This window comes from Halictus rubicundus, chromosome 10 (genome assembly GCF_050948215.1).
Source record: "Halictus rubicundus isolate RS-2024b chromosome 10, iyHalRubi1_principal, whole genome shotgun sequence".
Taxonomy (NCBI): domain Eukaryota; kingdom Metazoa; phylum Arthropoda; class Insecta; order Hymenoptera; family Halictidae; genus Halictus; species Halictus rubicundus.
Window position 1 is genome coordinate 13,031,960 of NC_135158.1, and position 18,861 is coordinate 13,050,820.

Sequence of the window (18,861 nt, forward strand, 5' to 3'; positions counted from 1 at the left end):
ACCCTGTTATTCGATATTTTTTATTTTTAGTAAACAACAAAGACTGTTCATAAGGGAGAGTGTGAGTGGAAAATGGGTGGGGAACTATGAATTAGGGAATCACTGTGTCGACAGCACGGTGCCCCATTCCCTGCAGCTGAAGTCTTTGATGCTTCCAATGATTTTAGGGATTTGCAATTTGATAAATTTCGTGGAACCAGACAGGTCCTCTCGAGATTGGCCTAGTTGTCCATACTTGTTGCATCCGCAGCCCCAAAATGTGCCGTCGTCTGCTAAGAAAATAAAATTCTTCAACGTGGTTCCATCCCTTGGCGTTTGCCATAAGAGGCACGTACCCGTTAGACACACGGTGAACGTGTTCCCGCATTCGACTTTCTTCACGAACGTTTCTACAACTTCGTTTTGATCGTCTGTGAAATCTACCAGTGTCGGTACTGCGACTACTTTGCTGTCCAGAGAGGGAAACCCTAATTCTCCGTTCGTGTTCCACCCCCACGTGTACAAGTCGCCCTACGATTTAAAATATATCTTTGAGAGAAGCATTCTTTTTCATCGATTGTATTTTTATCTAGTGTATTAACTTGGTCGGTGATCACAGCGCTATGCCACCCCATCGCCGATATTTGAACAACTTTGAGACCCGCCAGAGCCTCGATCAGTTTAGGGTTGTCGCAGTCCTCGAGATCGTTGTGTCCCAGCTGCCCACGCCTGTTTCAAACAATTCTTTTTACCATAATTCTGCGTCGATTCGAAGCATTCGAATACGTACGTTCCCATCCCCATCGAGTACACGTCGCCGCTCTCTGCTAAGAGGATCGTGTGATCAAAGCCACAAGCTACGTCTACGAATTTCACCCTCTTCGGCATCTCGACCAACGTGGGGACATTGAAAACGCGACCTGAAGCGATTGATAGTGACTTTAACTCTTGGAAAATGTACTTTATAATTAGGTCTTTATCTATTAATTTTTTCTTTAATATATTATGTCAGTGCAAAAGTTCATGCCCGACTCCTTGTTCTATTTTAACGAAATTTTGGAAGCAGTACTTTTAGACGTAAGGAATTTCAGAGTCCATTATTGTTTAATCTGTTGTATTTGGAACATGTACCTAAATTAGTAAGGACTACAGTGCATCCTCCTTGCAGAACTTTAACGGGGTACTCTTTATCAGAGTCATCGTTGCTTGGAATAAAGTTCGTCACCTTTTTCCAAGCGTTGCCAGCCTCGTAGATCTGGTATCTCCACAAATCATTGTTATTAGACAAGATTATTATATTGTCTTTACCAATTGCAGCTGATTTACAACTACAAAAGAAAATGGAATTATCATCTGCTTCCTCAGGAACATCTAAGATCATTGTACCTGTCCAATGGATTCTCCGGAATCTGTATCAATTGAATACCGGTGTTCCCTTGCTGATCTTTCTTGCAAATATGCAATTCCCTTCCCTTCCACAAAAGAAAGTAGCCCCATCCTATTTGAAAATCTGTGATTCCAGGGAAAGCGACTTCAGTGAATGAATCCACTATGTATACAATGTCTCCGCTATCAGAGAACAATGTATTAGCATTAAATCCGGCATAATAAAACATGTTCCCACCATTGAAATCAATTGTTTCTATAGAAGTACAATTTACTGTGTGTTATCTAGACGTAAGACCTTACAGAACTCGTAGAGACTAGGAAATGAGAGTCGAAGACTCGATTCTTGGCCGACTTATAGTTTCAATGCGCATATCGTCTATGTTGTAAGGTAAGAGACTATACCCGGATCATCGTTTCCAAGCAGATACTATAAAACGCTATTATTGGCCAAAATGTGCAGGTGTACAGTTCTAGTTTCCTTAGTTACGGGAGCAACAACACAACAAACCCTGTGGACGATAACCCAGTAGTGGACGTGTCGTGGTTAACTGTCGCCACGATTTGTTTCCCGATTAATAAATAACAAACGAAACATGGTAACGATTATCAGAGATCATTGATCATTCTAACGTGCACAAAACGGTCGATCATGCACCCCTTTTCTCACTGCGTTCAATCTGTATTTCGAGACACGACACATGTACGACATAACCTATCGGTAGCTGCACTGTCAAGATTCGATACAGTCTACTTTGTCGGGGTGCACTGCTTAAGTGGAAAATGTACGATCGAAGTATCTGTTGCTGCTTTTATCCAAAATCGATGGCAAATATCCGTGGTCCAGCAAAATATTCTGTAAATGTTGTCAGATTCAAGCGTTGTTTCGTGTACAGCAAACGGAGCTGCGATTCCGTCTGCTACGCCGAGCAGCGCGAAATTTGAATCGTGTTCTTGCTTTCCGTCTCAATTTGCTTCGTAGAATCTCTTCTTTCTCTTTTCTCCGCTTTTATTTTAACAAACTTTTTTGGACAACTATACTACGAGCGTTCCTTAGCAAATTTTTATAGGATTTTTCGAAAGATACAACTGGGATATTCTGTAGTCTTAGAAGACAGTGTGTCTTTGCAGAGTGAAATGTTTCATTGTTATTGTATTTAATGCGACTACCGGTTAATCAACGACGATTGTAGGGACTGTTGGCAATCCTGAGGAAATTGCGTTCGAATCCGGACAAAGAGCTGCGTTTGCTTCTTCTGGGTCTAGACAATGCTGGAAAAACGACGATACTCAAGTCTTTGGCCAGCGAAGACATCACACAGGTATCGGAAGACGCATATTTTCCATCATTGCTCCACGTTTGATCGTCATCGGTTCAAATATACTTACCTTTATGAGACATTGTCTTCTTAATTAAAGGTAACGCCGACCCAGGGCTTCAACATCAAAAGCGTGCAAAGCGAGGGCTTCAAATTGAACGTCTGGGACATTGGCGGTGCTCGAAAGATTCGACCCTACTGGCGAAACTATTTCGAAAACACCGATGTTCTGGTAAGTGAAATTCTGCACGTTTCAGAGAATGCTTAGCAATCGTTAACAATACTTTTCCGGACAGATCTACGTGGTGGACAGCGCGGACGTGAAGCGACTAGAAGAAACTGGTCAGGAATTATCAGAATTGTTGCTGGAAGAAAAATTGCGGGGAGTTCCATTGCTGGTGTACGCCAACAAACAGGATCTAGGACAAGCGGTAACCGCGGCTGAAATCGCAGAGGGTCTCGGTTTGCACAACATCAAGGACCGAGACTGGCAAATCCAATCGTGCATCGCCACCGAGGGAAAAGGTGTCAAAGTACGTTAACAGTCTGCTGAACTGTTGACTATATAATTGACGGGAATTTTCGAATCCTACAGGAAGGACTGGAGTGGGCGTGCAAGAACATCAAGAGGAAGTAACCAAAAGAAGAGTGATCAAAGTGTGACAAAGAGAGGATATGGGACCTGCACGATGCATCCTGTACAACCATCATACGTTTTATTTGGCTTTTTCTCTAATATTTACAGGAGCTGTTTGCTGACAGATTGGCCGTTGACGGGTTCGATGGAGAACGCGCGAGCATGATCGCGGTAACCGTCCGACTTCGGTGACCCTGAGAACGCGTGGCTTCTCTTCTCGCGCGTTCCTCCTACCGTATAAAATAATTTTTCTAGATTCCTTTAGAGTAAATAAATATATATATATATATACTTATATGTATAACGAGCCGGGACGAAGAGAAATAAAAAAGGTTCTCAGAAATTGAACGCCTAAGTTGCTCCGCCGCGTCCGTGACTCCGCTGTTTATGTACACGCGAGGAAGCAAAGGGCGCCGCACAAGCCTTCGCTTCGCCGATTTTCGTTGCGAATCGAACTAACAACAGAAACGACTCGGTAGCATTGTTACGACACATTCCTGCCGCGGACGATAAACATTTTCGAAACGATTCGACATCGCGTCGCGAGCTCTCTTTCCTCTGTCTCTCTTTGTCTTTCACAAGCGCACTCTCGTCGAGATCATCAAAGTTCACTGTGAACGCTCTCCGTGGTAACTCGGATCTCCTCCTCGTGGAAGTCTGTACAGTTGGCCGGGTACTTTTGCTGAAAAATATCGGAACGGTTCAGGATCTTCTGTCTTACAATAGAAAACGATCACGTGGACAACGAGCTCGTCGAATATATATCGTTCTCTTTCTTTCGTCGACAATGCTGACGATGCGACAATTTGCACGACAGAGGCGCGCAGCTGCTAGCCTCGCTTATGTTCGGTTCAAGTTTCAGGATCGCGTGGCATAATCGTTCACACACGACGACGCAGTCGAACACGGTCGTTGCTTGTAGTCGGGACAAATTACCCCGAACGAAGCGGACACATACGATTACAAGTATGCGTGGAAGGAATGCCACGTAAAAGCAATTATTTACTAGTAGATAACAGATTCCAGAGTGAATAGAAAATAACGATTAGCGACGACGAAGTTACAACGATTTTGAGAAACCTTTCGCGGGTACTTTCTGTACCGGAAGACTAGCAACGCGAACATCGAGATAGTCATCTCTCACGAGGTTTTTTCAACGAACTTTTTGCCCACGCCGGTAGTTCTACTCACGACGCATTTGTCGTGTTCTGTGATGGCCCCGTAGAGAGTCCAGAAACTGGTTCCCAGCTTGTTGCTGACAGCCCAGGCCGCCGGATAGCTAGTCGCCTTCAATAAACCGCTTCGCAGAGGCGACTGTTGCTTGTCCTGCTCGTTCTTCTCGTTTATGGTGCAGAGAATCTGGCTGGCGCATTGCGGCCTTTTGATCGCCCATTTGTACGCGCGATAAGCCTGAAAATCGAACATCCGATATCACGCTTGGGTGTTCGAACATCAGCATCCACGCGTTCGACCAGTTACCTTCAACATGGGATCGACGATGTCGTTGTTGATCACTTCGCTGAGTCTGTTGCTGATCTCCCTGGCGTTCACTCGGGACATGATGAATCCCTTCTCAGAGGCCAGGGTTATCAGTTCCTGGACGTACGAGACCGCTGGTCGGATGTACTGCGAGCTGTCGATCTTCATGCCCAGATGCCTCTTCGCGATCGCGTTCACCAACCTATCGAAATTCCATAAAATCGGTGATCAACGAGCTCGCGGTTTGACAATCGATTCTGTTCGAACTGAAATTGTTACTACGGGAGCAACAACCTATTAGAAGGTTCCCATATATCCTCACCTCGATAAGCTCTCCACCGGTCTCATCGCGTCGAACATGGCCGACTTCGGGAATCCCTGCGACTTCAGGAAGCTGTTCCCGACGAACTGCGCGGTGTTGAGGTACCGTTGCTGAATCTGCGGGTCGGACACGTGAGAGATCCACTCGCCGACGTAGTTCGTCATCGCTCGGATCCACCGTCGACGCAGAGACGGGTTCTCGAAGCTGTCCAGCATCTTCTCGTACTGTATATGACCGTGCGCGTCTGTCATCTGTCCCACGAACTTCGCCAAACCGCTGTTCTTCCACAGGGTCTGGCCGAGCTCGGAATTACTGAAGTGGTCCCACATCACGTGCAGGTTCTCCAGGATGGGCGGCATGTACCAGGAATGTCCGGAGTGATCGTGCGACTTCTTGGGCTGGCCGTCGACCTCGTTCTCGCTGCCCAGGTTCTGTATCAGCATGGGCAGGACACCCATCAGGAAGTCCGAGTTCCCAGAGTTCTGACCAAACAGCGTGCTCCCCAGGCTGAGCAGGCTGTCGAAGTCTATGCTAGTCTCTTGCTTCGCCTCGACGTCTCTGCTGACCCTCTTGCCACCCTTGTCCGGGTTCATCATGCCCTCTAAAACCGAGCCTATCACCGAGTAGTCAAACCCCTGTCGGTTCTCGTTGCCGGCGAACAGGGTGCCGATGCCGGAGATGATCTGCCCGATGCCGTCCAGGTTCGTCTTGCTGCCCACAATGTCGTTTCCCTGTTTCGCGCGATTAGTTTGGTCGATTAGCTTCTAAATAACCACGAAGCGATAAGTGTCTCGTTTTACCTGTTTCCCGGCGTCCGGCTGCACGAACGCGTTCGCCAGTCCCTGCAGGCCGTTCATCCCATCCTTGTTCGAGAAAAAGGACTTCGCTGCCTCCAGGAACACCGCCGAAGCGTCTTCCTCTTCGTGCTTCTCGCAGCTCGCCGCGGCGGCCAGCAGGATCAGTAGGATGCACGTCCTCGGCAACAACATCTTCACGGTGATTCCACGCTTCTGTACCGTGCCTGAATAAATCAACGAATCTCTGTCATCTATCGATCGATCGACCGATCGGATACACGCGATCACGGAATTCGCTGCCCCACGGTCCTAAGCCTAAGCGGCGAGGAGTCGTTGACCTTCAACCGGATCCTCACTCTGGTCGAGTTATTTTAGGAAGGCGCGGCTTCTTCGAGGCCGTGAGCGACACACCGGAAACGTTTCGGCTCGTGGTCACTCGGCTATACCGTTGCTCCCTCTCTCTTTCTCTCTCGCTCTACCGACACGCGACAAAACACAATCGCCGACGATACGTCGCCAGTATGCGAGCATACTTGCCGACGATCGACGAACCCGTAGCAGGAAATATCGCACCGCTAACACTTGGACGAGGATCGGCCACAGAAAATTTAATTCTGTTTTTTTTTTTTCAAGAAGCAATGTACAACAAAAAATCATTTGGATTTCAAGGGGTTCAAAAATCAATGATCCGAAGACTTGCCGACCGTCAAAGTAGACCGTCCGTCATGTAATCGTTAATGATGTTCGTTTTCCGAGGGTTAAGGTCGATTTCCGGTTTCAGGGTTGCAAACAGTGGCCCAGGGTGAACATCCTGGCGACCTTGGGCTATCGGCGAGCGTATCGGTGCTCGGGCACGTGGTGAATGGGAAGAAACGGCGAACAATCGGAGCGCGGTGTATCCTAACGCGAAATTCCAGTACCGTAAACCGCATGAAATTGACATTCTCGAGGAGGAACGACGATTCGGGATAACGGTACCGGCAGTTACTCATCGTTCCACCGACGCGAGGCGCCGAACTCGCGTCAATAATCGCCGGGCCGGGCCGAATCGGTCACCTACCGAGAATTCCATTCCGGATTCGACCGGGGGCTCGGTCGAAACCGAAACCAAGCCTCTCTTCGAAGAGAAGGGCCCCGACTGGCCCACTTTCATATTTGCGCGATGATGTTATGTTACAAACTTGGATGATGGCACATTAGTCCTAGCAAAAGTACCAATCACTTCAAAACCCGTTTCTGATTGCCACCGCCGCGAATTCGCATCGTTCTTCGAGCTCTTCGTAACAGGAAATGTTTTCATTTCGAAGAACTATTTCTTTACGGTGCTAGACTTACAACTCGCAGAAATTTGAGCGCGTCCAATCTTTTATAAAACACAATTGAGTTTGCAACGCTTCAAATTTGAAGACCGCCGAATTTAAAGCGTGTAGGAATTATTCTATCGAAATGCTATGACCCACAATTTCTGCGTGCTGTAAAATGTTCTCCTATTATCAGGTGTAGCGATCGCACCTGAAATTCGGCGCGGCGTAATTTCTACGCGTTTGTAATCGACGCGTTACGATGACTACACGTTTTAAATTTGGCGCGCTGAAATTTCGACGCGTAGTACCTTACGAGCAACTTGAATGATTTATATCTTGAAAATTGTCAGGAAGCCACGACTAACGTTCCACATACATGAAGAGTGATCCGCGTGCTACACTCGTGCGAAAGCCCGTTGAAATCGAAGTCGGACAACCGGGGTCCTCTCGTGAGCGGCGTGGCCCTGTTTCGGGCCGGATTCGATCCTCGAATCAGCCGCCAGCGAAATCCGCTGGTCGACCTAAAAACGCAACGAAATCGACCCTGGAACGAGGTCGACCCGGTTTCGCACGGTGCAGCGCGCGTTTATTTATCAATTTCGCGCGTAAACACCGGAGAGTGCGAGATGCATCGACGAGAGGGAAAGCGCAGTCAGAACGTCCGGGTCGTCTCTGTTCTCCAAGGTCGGTCGGGGCCCGAGCGATTTCCTGGTCGCCTAATTTTTCCGCTTTCCGTCTAACGGATTTTTAGCTAACGGAGTCCGGTATTATTAATGGTTTTGCTCAACAACGCGTACCGTTCCCGAACGGATGACGCGGCGCTAGGAACAGGAGCAGGACTTATTAGTCCGTCGCGAGATATTCACGGGTCTCCAGGTAACCGGCATCTCGCCGGGTAATTAGAAGAGCTCGTTAGACACGGTCAGCGTAACTTCGTACGCCGGCTGAGCGCAATTTTCCGTCCTTAACAGTTCCTTTTCTTTTTTCTTTTTCGAGGAACAACTTTGTTCGGACGGTGCCATTTTGCATTGCCACTTACGACTGGGCCAGCAAAGAGCTTCGCGGATATTTTGGAATCGCCGCGCGACTTTCGGTGGAAGGTAGCTCGACAGCGTAATTATCGACAGAAATACCTCGCGTTCGATAATTACACCTATCGTCGTCACGGTTTTCGTTATCGCCGTAGTTAGCGGGTGAACCATGCCGATGATAACGCGGTGTTGTTTGCCACGCAACACAATTTTTGCGATGCGAGTCAATGCTACCGCGAACGAAGGAAACTGTTCCGATCTCTGCAGGAGCCGACGAGATCTCGCGAACGCGATTTTCCGAGAATTGCGATAGCTCTGCCGGTTATTCGACCCGATAGAAAAGTACCAGGTTACGACTCTTCGGTATGCAGATAACGGGGAGCTTTGGACGGCTCGCAAACTGCCTCGGGAATCGGTAATCGAGCCGAGGAGATGGCGTCTCAACCATTCTGCTCCTAACTTCCTTTCAATCTACACAAGGGAAAATTTAACTTATAGAAGAATCCATAAACTACGAACTAGTTCCGTCTCGGCGTTAATTCAAGGTATATTTCAGGGTTGAACGGGCCCCGGTTAACTTCCCTTGGCACCAGCAAGGTCAAAACGGTAGTCGCAATCAACTAGAGCGTGCTCGATAGTACAATATTCCCGTGGATGGGATCATTCAAGCCTGACACACCGGTACTCGAACGCGCGTCACACGGTTTGCGCACGTACGAGCGAGAACCGTTCGCGTAAAATCGACGGGAATCAGGTTCACCGATCCATCAAGAATGTTTGCGGACGCTTTCCGCCATGGAACCCGGCCGGGCTGTATTCACTCGTTCCACATTCGCGAAGATCCATGGACTTTCGTCTTGCTTCGAGAGACGGAAGGTTCGAGGGAGACAAGAGTTTCCAGGAAAAGGCTCTGAACGAGAGAGTCTTGGCGATTTCTCGGGGGACCGGTTGACCCGAAAACTTTCGGACATCCGGGAATGGATCGCGATTCGTTGGTCGACGACCGTTTCCGGTTTGGCGTGTGAACTTACTTCGAGAGCCTGGCGATGATCGGTAATCGAGTATCGAGGCGAGATCGGAGAACTCGCGAGCTGCCGAGAAGGAGTCCCGTTGGTCTCGAAATCCCGTGAGCACCTGACGCGACGAACGTTCTGCCGTGACTGCCGCCGAAGGTAGCCCGACGAACGGTACTTACCTACCTGAGCAGGTAGGCAGGCAGAGGCACCAGCCGAGCGCGATCGTTGCAGCACACCCGAGCACCGTTTCAAGCTCCTACGAACCCGAGCTGAGCCGAGCCGATCCGATCCGATCGAGTCGAATCGGAGCCGCGCACAGTCGAATATTTTCGAGAGAACCTGCGCGCGACCGTACTCCCGTATTCCCACTGAATGAGGAAACACCTGGACTCGCCAGGAATTTCGCGCCGTTCGAATACCGTACACTCGATTTCAGAAGAATTCAGACGAGGCAACCTTCCTCGTCTCCTCTCTCGATCTCCCGCTGCGGTGACGCAATCCGTCCAAAAATTCGAAGTATAATTTAGTACTAGAAAGTTAAATTGTTCGAGAAATAAATTTTCTGTCTGTCCGAGACAGCTCGTTGTACCGTTGCCATAATTAAAAAACCAGCTTTGGCCTATTCAAGGTACAGATTGTATGATAATTCTTGCGAAGAAGTTGACGCGACTCTAGCAACCTTAACAAATTGTCTACCTTAATTGCTTCATAACTTTTAATCTACCTTAATTGCTTCCTAATTTTTTCTTTTACAACTACTGAAATTGTAAAAATGTTTTCATCGGAAATTTTGTAATGAACCTCTTCATTGAAGCACATATTACAATAAAAGTTGTATGAAGTCGGAATGGGCACAGTCTTGTCACTGTTACAAAGCAATGTACGTCAGTCGCATTTATTGCTCGGTCGTTCTAGTGTTAATAGATCTTTCAACAGCAATAGCAATTTCAATCGTGGCCCAACGAGTCGTCCCCGGTAACACAGGCTAATAATTTAGTCTGGCAATATTTTTTCGCAAAAGAAGGATTTCTGAGCTTCCTAAAGTCTACTCGTGTCTCGGTACGTATTCTTATCTTATTGATTTCGATAAACTAATCGATCGGCGGGCATCGCGGCACCAAGCACTGCGAATAAACGAGACAAACGGTCTTTTCGAGAGCACCGATCGAAACCGTCCTCGTCAGAAAGAGCTGCAACGAAAACGAAACGCACCGAGCGTGCCGAATCTCGAAAGCTGGTGAATCGCAAGGGAATCGGAGCGGCGGGCCAAAAAAGGCGACTCTCCCTTTATCACGATGGTAGGATCGTCCCAAAAAAAAACCGGCTTGCGAAGGATCCCGGGCACTTTCGGTGGCTCGGACCGTGGCAGGCCGGCTGCTTGCCAGCGGAAGTCATCGACCCCGAGAGTAGAATTGGGGAACGACGCTTCGCCGTCCCGTTTGAATCCGAAACGCCAAGGTCGCGTCGCGGCTGAGCTACGCGCGAGTCATCTAACCCGGAGGATCGTTCAACCGGTTCCAAAACTGTGTGGCCGGTTGCCAGGACTCGATCCCCGTTTGGCCGCTTTGACCGCGTTTCGTTTTGTTCCAGTGCAACCGTTGCACTCTTCAAGGGCGACCTTCGAGTTTCAGGGTCCTCTGTCGCGGTCATCCAGCGAGAGCGCAGAACTGCGATCATGGTAATCAGTGCTCCGATTAATCAGTGCAAAAACGATTAAAAGAATGTAAAAATCTCGATGTACCATTTTCAACTTGTTGAGATGATTGAAGTACCACGTCGAATTGACTACTGGCTCGTGCAGTCTACTTCTGTAATGAAGTGTTCGAGTATACGTGCCGCCATTCAATTTCTCGTCTATCGGATACGTTTGACCCCGCGGTTCGCCGAGGAACAGGTGTGCGCCTCGTTTTTCGAGAAAAATGGCCGCAGCACGCACCGCGTCCGGCGTTCGGCTGGAACACCGTTACGAGATCGGACTTCTTATCGCGATCCGCGTTTTGCTCGACGAACTTTGATGCTTGACGCGTTGGAACGCCGGAATTCTGTTTGCGCCGGCGGCGCGGCGTCCCGCGCGGGGAGGGATGTTGCGCGGCTTTTCCTGCGCTCTTATCATTCGGTTCTCGTCAATAGTTGACGACCCGGAGGACACGCGACAGCTTTCTTTTTGCTCTGTTCTCCCTGGCGCAACCCTTTCTCGGCCGCGACTCTATCATATTTTTATGCGTATGAAAACGGGAACCGCCAAGCCGCGCCGCGGCTTCCACCGACTGAATAAATGATCAAAGAAAACGCGGCCGTCACGAAAGTGGGCGTCAGCGTTTCGTGACACCGGCAGTCGTGCGATAAATCGCATCCGGACCGGGTCGAAACTGTCCGACCAGGAATATCTCTGAAAAATGCCTCGACGAAAGGACAGAGAGACGGAGCCGGGCTCCGTGGTGCCGGAGAAGGTGCTGCGACTGTTGGGTATCTGGCCCCTGAACTCCGACGACATTCTGAGGTCGTCCTTGGGCCGATGGTGCTTCGCCATGCTGACCCAAGTAAGCCTCGAGCTGCTTTCTTGGTTCAGAGCGGCCTCCAGAGATTGTTTTCTCAGGTCAGCGCTATCTGCAGCCTGTCCACGGAGGTCTACCGCCACTGTCTCGACATGGACGACACGATGGACGCGTTCGTGATGGACCTCTCCGCCATGATCAGCCTCTCCAAGGTGTTCATTCTCAGGTTCAACTGGAAGCACACCTACGCACTGGTTAACTCGATCGTGGAGGACTGGTCGAACGTCGAGGACTTAGGCCATCGTAGCATCATGGCCAAGTACCAAGAAAAGGGCCGACTCGTGTCCATGTTGCTGTTGTACATGGGCTACGCTTCGGGGCTCTCGTTCATCGTCAAGGCTCTGCCTTTGCACCTCTTGCCGTTCCAGGTTCGCTCATTTTGTCTAGCTCACGCAACGCGAACAGAACATTGAATGGATGTCCAGTAAAATGACGTATGACACATTTTGTAAAATTTACCAGATAACGTAAAAACAATTCGTTTCTTATCGAATCGCAACATTCTAGTTATAATTAGACTGCGGATCTTTATGCAAAATCTATATTTATCAAGTCGTACAAATTTCCATTTTCCTTGAAACATTTTATCAAGTTTCAAACAACATATAGACGTCCTTCAATTCTTTAAACCAGCAGTCTAGTTGCAATATAGAACCCCTAGAGCATTCTGGTTATAATTAAAATACGGATCTTTATGCAAAATCTATATTTATCAAGTCGTACAAATTTCCTTTTCCCTTCAAAAATTGTATCAAGTTTGAAATAACATATAGACGTCCTTAAATTCTTTAAACCCGCAGTCTAGTTGCAATATAGAACCCCTAGAGCATTCTGGTTATAATTAAACTGTGGATCTTTATGCAAAGTCTATATTTATCAAGTCGTACTTTCCTTTTCCCTTGAAAAATTGTATCAAGTTTGAAACAACATATAGACGTCTTTAAATTCTTTAAACCCGCAGTCTAGTTGTAATATAGAACCCCTAGCGCGATCATCGAGTACAAAAAGTGTTGCCAATGTCATTTGTACGTCAGTAGATTTCAGAAAATGTTGAACGCACGCCTTTCTTCCAGACATTCGTGCAATTGTTCTCTCGCTCAGGTGTTCGAAGTTCCGTTGAACTCGACGAGCACCGTGGACCCGACCCTGAAGACCAAGTACTTCCTGTCGACGTACTGCGCGTTCGGGTCCCTGCCTTGGTCCCTTAGATCCTGCGTGCTCGTTGTCCAAGCGATGACGGTGTTCGTCAACGCAGTGGGTCATTGCGGCAACGACGGCCTCTTCTTCAGCTTGACGATGCACCTGTGCGGCCAGTTCGAGGTGCTGAAGATCAAGCTGGCCGAGATTGAGATCGAGAAGTCCGGCTACGGAAGGAAGATCGGCTTGCTGGTGCAGCGGCACTGTCGCCTCGTGGTTCTGGCCGACGATCTCGAGCAAAGCTTCAACGTGGTCATGCTGGTCCAGCTGCTGATGAGCCTGCTGCTGCTCTGCCTCGAAGGTAACTCGGCTCGCATTTCTAACAAAACGAGTCACTTCCTCTCCGCGAGTCCGACGCCGGCAGCTGGCTCTCTGGCGCCTGTTGATTTGAACGATAGCATCGAGATATTCTGTCGATTAGCACCGATATATCGCGTGCACGGATCGTTTTTCCTCTCCACTAATCGCGCTAATCTCCAATCACCGATTCCGTCCATTCCTTTTTCTACGTACCTCGGAACAACCGCTGTAAATATTAACCGAGTTTACCGTTCGCTTAATTGCCTTCGTTGACAAGATTTCTTATGCGATAACACGCTTTAATCGCACAATTCGTGAGCCGGAGAAATAAAAAAAAGTTATCGTCACAATGTTATAATTGGGATAGGAAAATGCTGGAAGCCATTAAGTTAAATGAAACCTTCTTTAGATATGTTAAGTCTTACCGATTACCAAGCTCGTGCATTAACGAAAAATGATATCACTTGACATACGTCAATGTTAGAGACCCATTTAGATTACAGCCGTCCTTGAAATTATTAATTGATGGAAGGGGCTTTCGACCGCAGCAACGCGCCCGATAACGTTCTAATTACCGCATTATAAAACGGCCATCGCTTTGCAACTTGTGCACCGCAGAGCTGGCTGCACTGTATCCCTTTTTTCCGCCTGAAAAATCAATTAAACATGAAAATGGAATCAGTCGAGTCTGAAACAGTATTCGATGGAAGATCGCTCGTATAATTTCGTAGATACCGGTCTCAAAAATACGATGCACGATCCCCGTACTCCTTGCTAGGTCCTTGAACCACCCAATTCTGACAGTATCTCTGTTGTCAATCTCTCTGTCAACGTTCCTCGCTCTGAGACCGAATTTACATCCCTCACTTCGGACTACCCACGCAGGCCGTTCACTCGCAGTGAATACAAAAGGTGAACGAGGATAGACACAATGTTCTTCGTTGGATAAAGCGAAAGTGGAACATGCACCGTTCCACTTTGAACGATCATCGATGATTCATCCGCGGTGAAAAGATAAAAATAAAACCAAGCATCGTTCGCGATCAAACTTTCCAAAATAAAATCGTCCAAAGTAAAACAGCCCGGATTCAGCGTACCAAACTTTTGGAACGTCTAGCCAGTCACAGATTCGTGTCACTGCGAGCCCCCGGAACCTCTTACCCGTCGTGGAGCCCCTAGTCCGCTCCCGAAGGGCGTGGAGGTGCGAACCGGTCACAGATTCGTGTCGCCGCAAGCGCCTTGAAGGCGTGGAGCCCCTAACCCGTGACAGATACGTGTCGCCGCAAGCCCCCGACTCCGAGAAAGCCATTGTAGCACCGTTATTTCGTCTGTTGTGCTCACCGCAGTTTTTCTCGAAATCCAGGGTTCATGATGCTGGTGTGTTTGAACACGAACGACAGAGCCGGCGCGCTGAAGTGTCTGGTGATCGTGACCACGTTGCTGATGCAGCTGTACATCTACACCTACGCCGGCGACGCCCTCGAGTCGCACACAGCCGAGATCTCGTTCGCGGCCTACGACTCGACATGGTACCGTTCCCGAGGGCACCGAGCCAGGGACATGGCGTTGATCATCCACCGCGGGAACTCGCCGTACCATGTCACGGCCGGGAAATTCGTGCCGATGAACCTGCTCACGTTCAAGGAGATCCTGAAAGCCTCGGCCTCCTACATGTCCGTCCTGAGGGTGATGATGGACGCGTGAATCGCTCGTTTTTCGCGACTCCGACGGAAACACGGAGCGTACTTGAAGGCACGCAAGAATCGTACACCGGCGACGACGTACCGGCACACACTCCATCAGAAACGAGAAGACTGCGTTGCATCGATCGCACACACACACACACACACACATAATCTCTCCTTCCCTCTTTTCTTCTCTCTCTCTTCTCTCCCTGTGTCCCTTAGTCGAATATATCATGTGTATACCATCTTTTTACGATGCAATAAAGACAATATTACTATAATACGACGAGATGGACGTCCCCGTCTCCTCGAAACCGAAAGTCTAACCGGAGACCCCGCGCCGGAGGGTTGAAATTGTTTTCCGATACCGGCGAATGAATAAGGAAAACACTTGCGAAGCGGTTCGTTTCGAGAGAGAGAGAAAGAGAGAGAGAGAGCAATCATTCGCAATTTAGACTCTGTTCGGCTCCGTTCCTATTCGAGAAACGGGTCACTTCCATTCGAGGAACGGTCGCGGGCTTCGATAAAAATTGAATACCACTCGCAAACGTCCCCCGGAAACCTCGTTCTCACTGGCTCGAAAACGGAAAAGGCCAGCGGAGGAAACGCAAGATACTCGCGCTTTGATCCTCCTTCTCCCTCTCTCTTTCTCTTCCTTTCTTCCTCGAGAGCGTAGACTTGTCGGCGCAGCTGACACAGAACGCTCGACAGCCGGTTAGGCGATTACGGGTGAATAAATCATCGGTCGAAATGCGCGGCGCGCTCGCGCTCATGCTCGCGCAAAGGACGAAGATGCGTCGATTACCGAACAACACGATTCTCCCGCGACCGTTCGTTCGTGCAAGCCTCGATCATGAAGAACGAGGACTTCTCCTACGCGATGAAGCCGATGAAAATCCTCTCGTGGCCCGTCGGCACCTGGCCCCTGCAGAAATACAACTTTTCCTCCGGTCTGCGCTGCTTCATCTCCATTCTACTTCTGGTATGAAAGCGTCTTGAAGTGTCCACGGTTCGTTGTCTCTTCAAGATACAGACGCCTGTACACAATAGTTCGCCGAATGTGCCTTTGAGTGCGAATGATCACTATCAAATGATCTTATCGACGTACAACAGGGTTGTATAAAATACTGAACACACCCAGAATATTAAGAGAATTCTTTATGAACGCAGTACAGGATCATCTGTTCAATATCACTAGATTTTTAGGCAAAAGGAAAATTGCCTTAGGCTGATCAGAAACTTCTTCCTTCCTTTTGATAAGTTGGCACAAATATTATACATTGAAGCTCCCAAAATCTTTTTGCTAAAATTTACAATTTTGTGCGATCTTTGCTAGAATACATGTCGAATAAAGATTGAATCATTTCCCATGGAAGTATCTTAATGGTTTCAATAATTGTAAAATAAAAAATGTGACCCGGTCATTTGACCGGTGGTGGTCAAGTTTAGTTTTACAAGCAGTGTCTCTTTGTCTTTTAAATTAGTGTCTTTTAAATTAATAGTATAGAGTTCACCTTTGTTCGTCGTCTTCGCCGCCTCGTTGAACACAACAGATCCGTAAAAAGACTGTGTACTTCGTATCTATTGTGTTGTCCGGAAAGTTCGTGCCGTTTTTCCGTGGGTGGCATTAGAACAGGTCTGAATATGTCAGAATGATTGAAAACAAATGGTATGTGTACATAGTCTAAACAGGTGATCTTTCAGGCATTTTTAGAAATAAGTTTGATTAGGATACATTAATTATTGTTAGTTTTATACGCTCTTAAATATGGAAGGTGACAGAGCGAATTATTATAGGCATTTGATGCTTTTTTCTTCCAAAAGCTGTTGGAGCTTGGTTGGGATGTGCTACCGCATTCACCCTCTTAACCAGACATTACACCCTCAGATTTTCATCTCTTTAGGTCAATACAAAATTCCCAAAATGACAAAAACTTTAACTCTTTGGTTTTTCGCTGGAAAACGCAAGTTGCGCGAAAGATGGAGAAAGATTGTCGAACAAAATGGCACTTATAAGTCTGAAGAGCCGTTTTTGCAGCTATTGATGCTGCTGATCCTGCACGTGGAGATTTACCTGGACAGTAGCGACCCCGAGAAGAACCTGGACGCCGTTGTGCTGATCACCTGCGGCATCCTCGCGGTGTGGAAGGTGGTATGGTTCCGCGTCCATTCGAAAGGACTCGTGGCGAACTTCCTGTCCGCCGAGAAGGACTACGCCGAGCTTGAAGAGCTGGAGAAACGGTTGATCGTGCGGCAGCACGCGCACATGGGTCGAATCGCTTGCGGCAGCGTCATCTTCTTCTCGTATTTCGGCTCGACGCTGTTCACCACGGCGCCGATGCTGGCTCAAGAAGACGAGGGCGCTGCGCAGGACCTGAATGTCACTCGGGGGGACTCGACGAACTATCCCATGCCTTCGGAGTACGCTCTGGATCTGTTAAACCTGCCGGCCAGTTTGTATCCGGTCGTCTACATCGGCGAGTACGTGCTGATGTTGGTCACCAGCACTGGGAACCTCGGTAAATCCTTCTTCTCTTTTTCGATCCGGGTCCCGTTGGAGCAGGATTGCCGAGTGTATTTTCCAGGCAGCGACTCCTTGTTCTACGGTATCATTTTTCACCTGTGTGGTCAAGCGGAAGTGCTGAAGCTGGACTTCAGCAAGCTCGCCGAGGTGGGCGAGACGAAGGCTCGCTTCGATGTCCTGGTGGCCAGGCACCAGCAGTTGTTGAAGCTCTCCGATCACCTGAGCGACACCATCAGCTCCATCATGATCGCGCAGCTTTTCACGAGCTGCCTCCTGATCTGCACAACAGGTACCGATTGTCACCAGGTTATTTTCAATGTTCTTCTTTCAACCCTTATACGACTAAGCAACATTTTCTACGATATTTAACGGCTTTTCAAGAACAGTCTAAAATAATCTTGCCGTTGGTCGACAAAAGAAATTGAAACCGGGTACCCGGGCACTCGGTCAGTGGCATAAGGGTTAACAAGTTCTTGTTAAATTAACACGTGTCGTTTCCAGGATTCCAATTCATACGGTCTTTGAACACCAACAACGTCGTGATGGTGATTAAAACGCTGACAGTGGTGACTACCCTGTTGGCGCAGCTGTACGCCTACAGCTATATCGGCGAGTACCTGAAGAACCAGTTCGAGGGGGTCGGGCACCGGGCCTACTGCAGCACTTGGTACAACCTCCCGCGAAAATTATCCCACGACCTGCTGTTCGTACTGATGAGGAGCCAGGAGCCCGTCTACCTGAAGGCCGGGAATTTCTTCGTCATCAACATGGAGACGTACATGAGCATCGTCAAGACCTCGATGTCCTATCTGTCGGTTCTTCGCGTGATGGTGACGTAAGCGCGAGCTTGCACGCTATAATCAAACGGTTTTACACGCAAGTCGGAGAAAGCGCATAAGTAATGGAAACGTTTGCAAACATGTCGGCCGAGTATCGTCGATGGATAGTAGATCTATTCACTGATATCACGCTCACCGTTCTAGGAATCAATCATATTAAAAAGTTACGTTTTCTGTACAGCGTTGTTTCTGCTCCAGTGTTCCCATTTTATTTTAGACATAACGATAATCTTGTTCGACACGTTGACGTTGAATCGCTCAGAATCGGAAGAAATGAGTTCACGAGACCGAAAATTCAGAGCTCAGAGAATTCGGGGGTCTAGAAATTTGAATAAAGTTCAGTTCACGCAATTGTGTTAAAAATTTCCCCCGCACGTGGATAATTTGGTAGCCAACGTGTCGCGATCGCACTGAGCTCGAAGAACGTCTGAAGTTAATGGAACAGAAAATTACGATATTCCTCGAACGGACTAGTTGACTAAAAAATATCG

General features: G+C 48.3%; 4 protein-coding genes and 1 long non-coding RNA gene across 7 annotated transcripts; 2 read left to right on the forward strand and 3 right to left on the reverse strand.

Annotated features, from left to right (window-relative positions):
* Positions 1-99: 99 nt before the first annotated feature.
* Positions 100-1,611, reverse strand: LOC143358473 (RCC1 domain-containing protein 1). 3 transcript variants are annotated; one of them, XM_076795655.1, is made up of 6 exons: positions 1,366-1,611; positions 1,111-1,307; positions 770-899; positions 582-708; positions 336-510; positions 100-272 (listed from the first exon to the last, which is right to left on the reverse strand). In XM_076795655.1, exons 1-6 carry the CDS (start codon positions 1,593-1,595, stop codon positions 100-102), a joined length of 1,032 nt encoding a protein of 343 aa, XP_076651770.1. In that variant the 5' UTR covers positions 1,596-1,611. The 3 variants fall into 3 exon arrangements, with proteins under 3 accessions (XP_076651770.1, XP_076651771.1, XP_076651769.1); XM_076795656.1 differs by having other exon boundaries at positions 100-269; positions 1,366-1,606; XM_076795654.1 differs by having other exon boundaries at positions 100-510; positions 1,366-1,606.
* A 214-nt stretch (positions 1,612-1,825) lies between these two features.
* On the forward strand, positions 1,826-3,879 carry LOC143358475 (ADP-ribosylation factor-like protein 3). Its single transcript, XM_076795657.1, has 5 exons — positions 1,826-1,964; positions 2,559-2,687; positions 2,785-2,916; positions 2,981-3,217; positions 3,280-3,879. The coding sequence occupies exons 1-5, from the start codon at positions 1,962-1,964 to the stop codon at positions 3,319-3,321; spliced, it is 543 nt and encodes a 180-aa protein (XP_076651772.1). The 5' UTR covers positions 1,826-1,961; the 3' UTR covers positions 3,322-3,879.
* On the reverse strand, positions 3,384-9,781 carry LOC143358472 (uncharacterized). The gene is made up of 6 exons (XM_076795653.1): positions 9,286-9,781; positions 5,923-6,143; positions 5,123-5,853; positions 4,801-5,002; positions 4,513-4,731; positions 3,384-4,003 (listed from the first exon to the last, which is right to left on the reverse strand). The coding sequence occupies exons 2-6, from the start codon at positions 6,109-6,111 to the stop codon at positions 3,923-3,925; spliced, it is 1,422 nt and encodes a 473-aa protein (XP_076651768.1). The 5' UTR covers positions 6,112-6,143; positions 9,286-9,781; the 3' UTR covers positions 3,384-3,922.
* Positions 9,782-10,979: 1,198 nt separating this feature from the next.
* On the forward strand, positions 10,980-18,548 carry LOC143357647 (uncharacterized). Its single transcript, XM_076794169.1, has 8 exons — positions 10,980-11,810; positions 11,867-12,193; positions 12,927-13,323; positions 14,686-15,022; positions 15,758-15,989; positions 17,046-17,526; positions 17,593-17,820; positions 18,033-18,548. The coding sequence occupies exons 1-8, from the start codon at positions 11,667-11,669 to the stop codon at positions 18,368-18,370; spliced, it is 2,484 nt and encodes an 827-aa protein (XP_076650284.1). The 5' UTR covers positions 10,980-11,666; the 3' UTR covers positions 18,371-18,548.
* LOC143357981 (uncharacterized) lies at positions 13,438-14,327 on the reverse strand. The gene is made up of 3 exons (XR_013082913.1): positions 14,058-14,327; positions 13,748-13,970; positions 13,438-13,548 (listed from the first exon to the last, which is right to left on the reverse strand). It is a non-coding gene; the product is annotated as an uncharacterized LOC143357981 (long non-coding RNA).
* Positions 18,549-18,861: the final 313 nt, after the last annotated feature.

Coding starts and splice junctions, on each gene's coding strand:
- LOC143358473 (XM_076795654.1), bottom strand. CDS start 1,595: ATGTTTTATTATGCCGGATTTAATGCTAATACATTGTTCTCTGATAGC. Junction 900..1,110: donor TGTAGTCCTTACTAATTTAG/GTACATGTTCCA, acceptor CAATCGCTTCAG/GTCGCGTTTTCAATGTCCCC. Junction 511..581: donor GCGCTGTGATCACCGACCAA/GTTAATACACTA, acceptor TTTAAATCGTAG/GGCGACTTGTACACGTGGGG.
- LOC143358475 (XM_076795657.1), top strand. Junction 2,688..2,784: donor CCAGCGAAGACATCACACAG/GTATCGGAAGAC, acceptor TCTTAATTAAAG/GTAACGCCGACCCAGGGCTT. Junction 2,917..2,980: donor TCGAAAACACCGATGTTCTG/GTAAGTGAAATT, acceptor TTTTCCGGACAG/ATCTACGTGGTGGACAGCGC.
- LOC143358472 (XM_076795653.1), bottom strand. CDS start 6,111: ATGTTGTTGCCGAGGACGTGCATCCTACTGATCCTGCTGGCCGCCGCG. Junction 4,732..4,800: donor TCGTCGATCCCATGTTGAAG/GTAACTGGTCGA, acceptor TTCGATTTTCAG/GCTTATCGCGCGTACAAATG. Junction 4,004..4,512: donor CAGAACACGACAAATGCGTC/GTGAGTAGAACT, acceptor GATATTTTTCAG/CAAAAGTACCCGGCCAACTG.
- LOC143357647 (XM_076794169.1), top strand. CDS start 11,667: ATGCCTCGACGAAAGGACAGAGAGACGGAGCCGGGCTCCGTGGTGCCG. Junction 11,811..11,866: donor GCTTCGCCATGCTGACCCAA/GTAAGCCTCGAG, acceptor TTGTTTTCTCAG/GTCAGCGCTATCTGCAGCCT. Junction 17,527..17,592: donor CACCAGCACTGGGAACCTCG/GTAAATCCTTCT, acceptor TGTATTTTCCAG/GCAGCGACTCCTTGTTCTAC.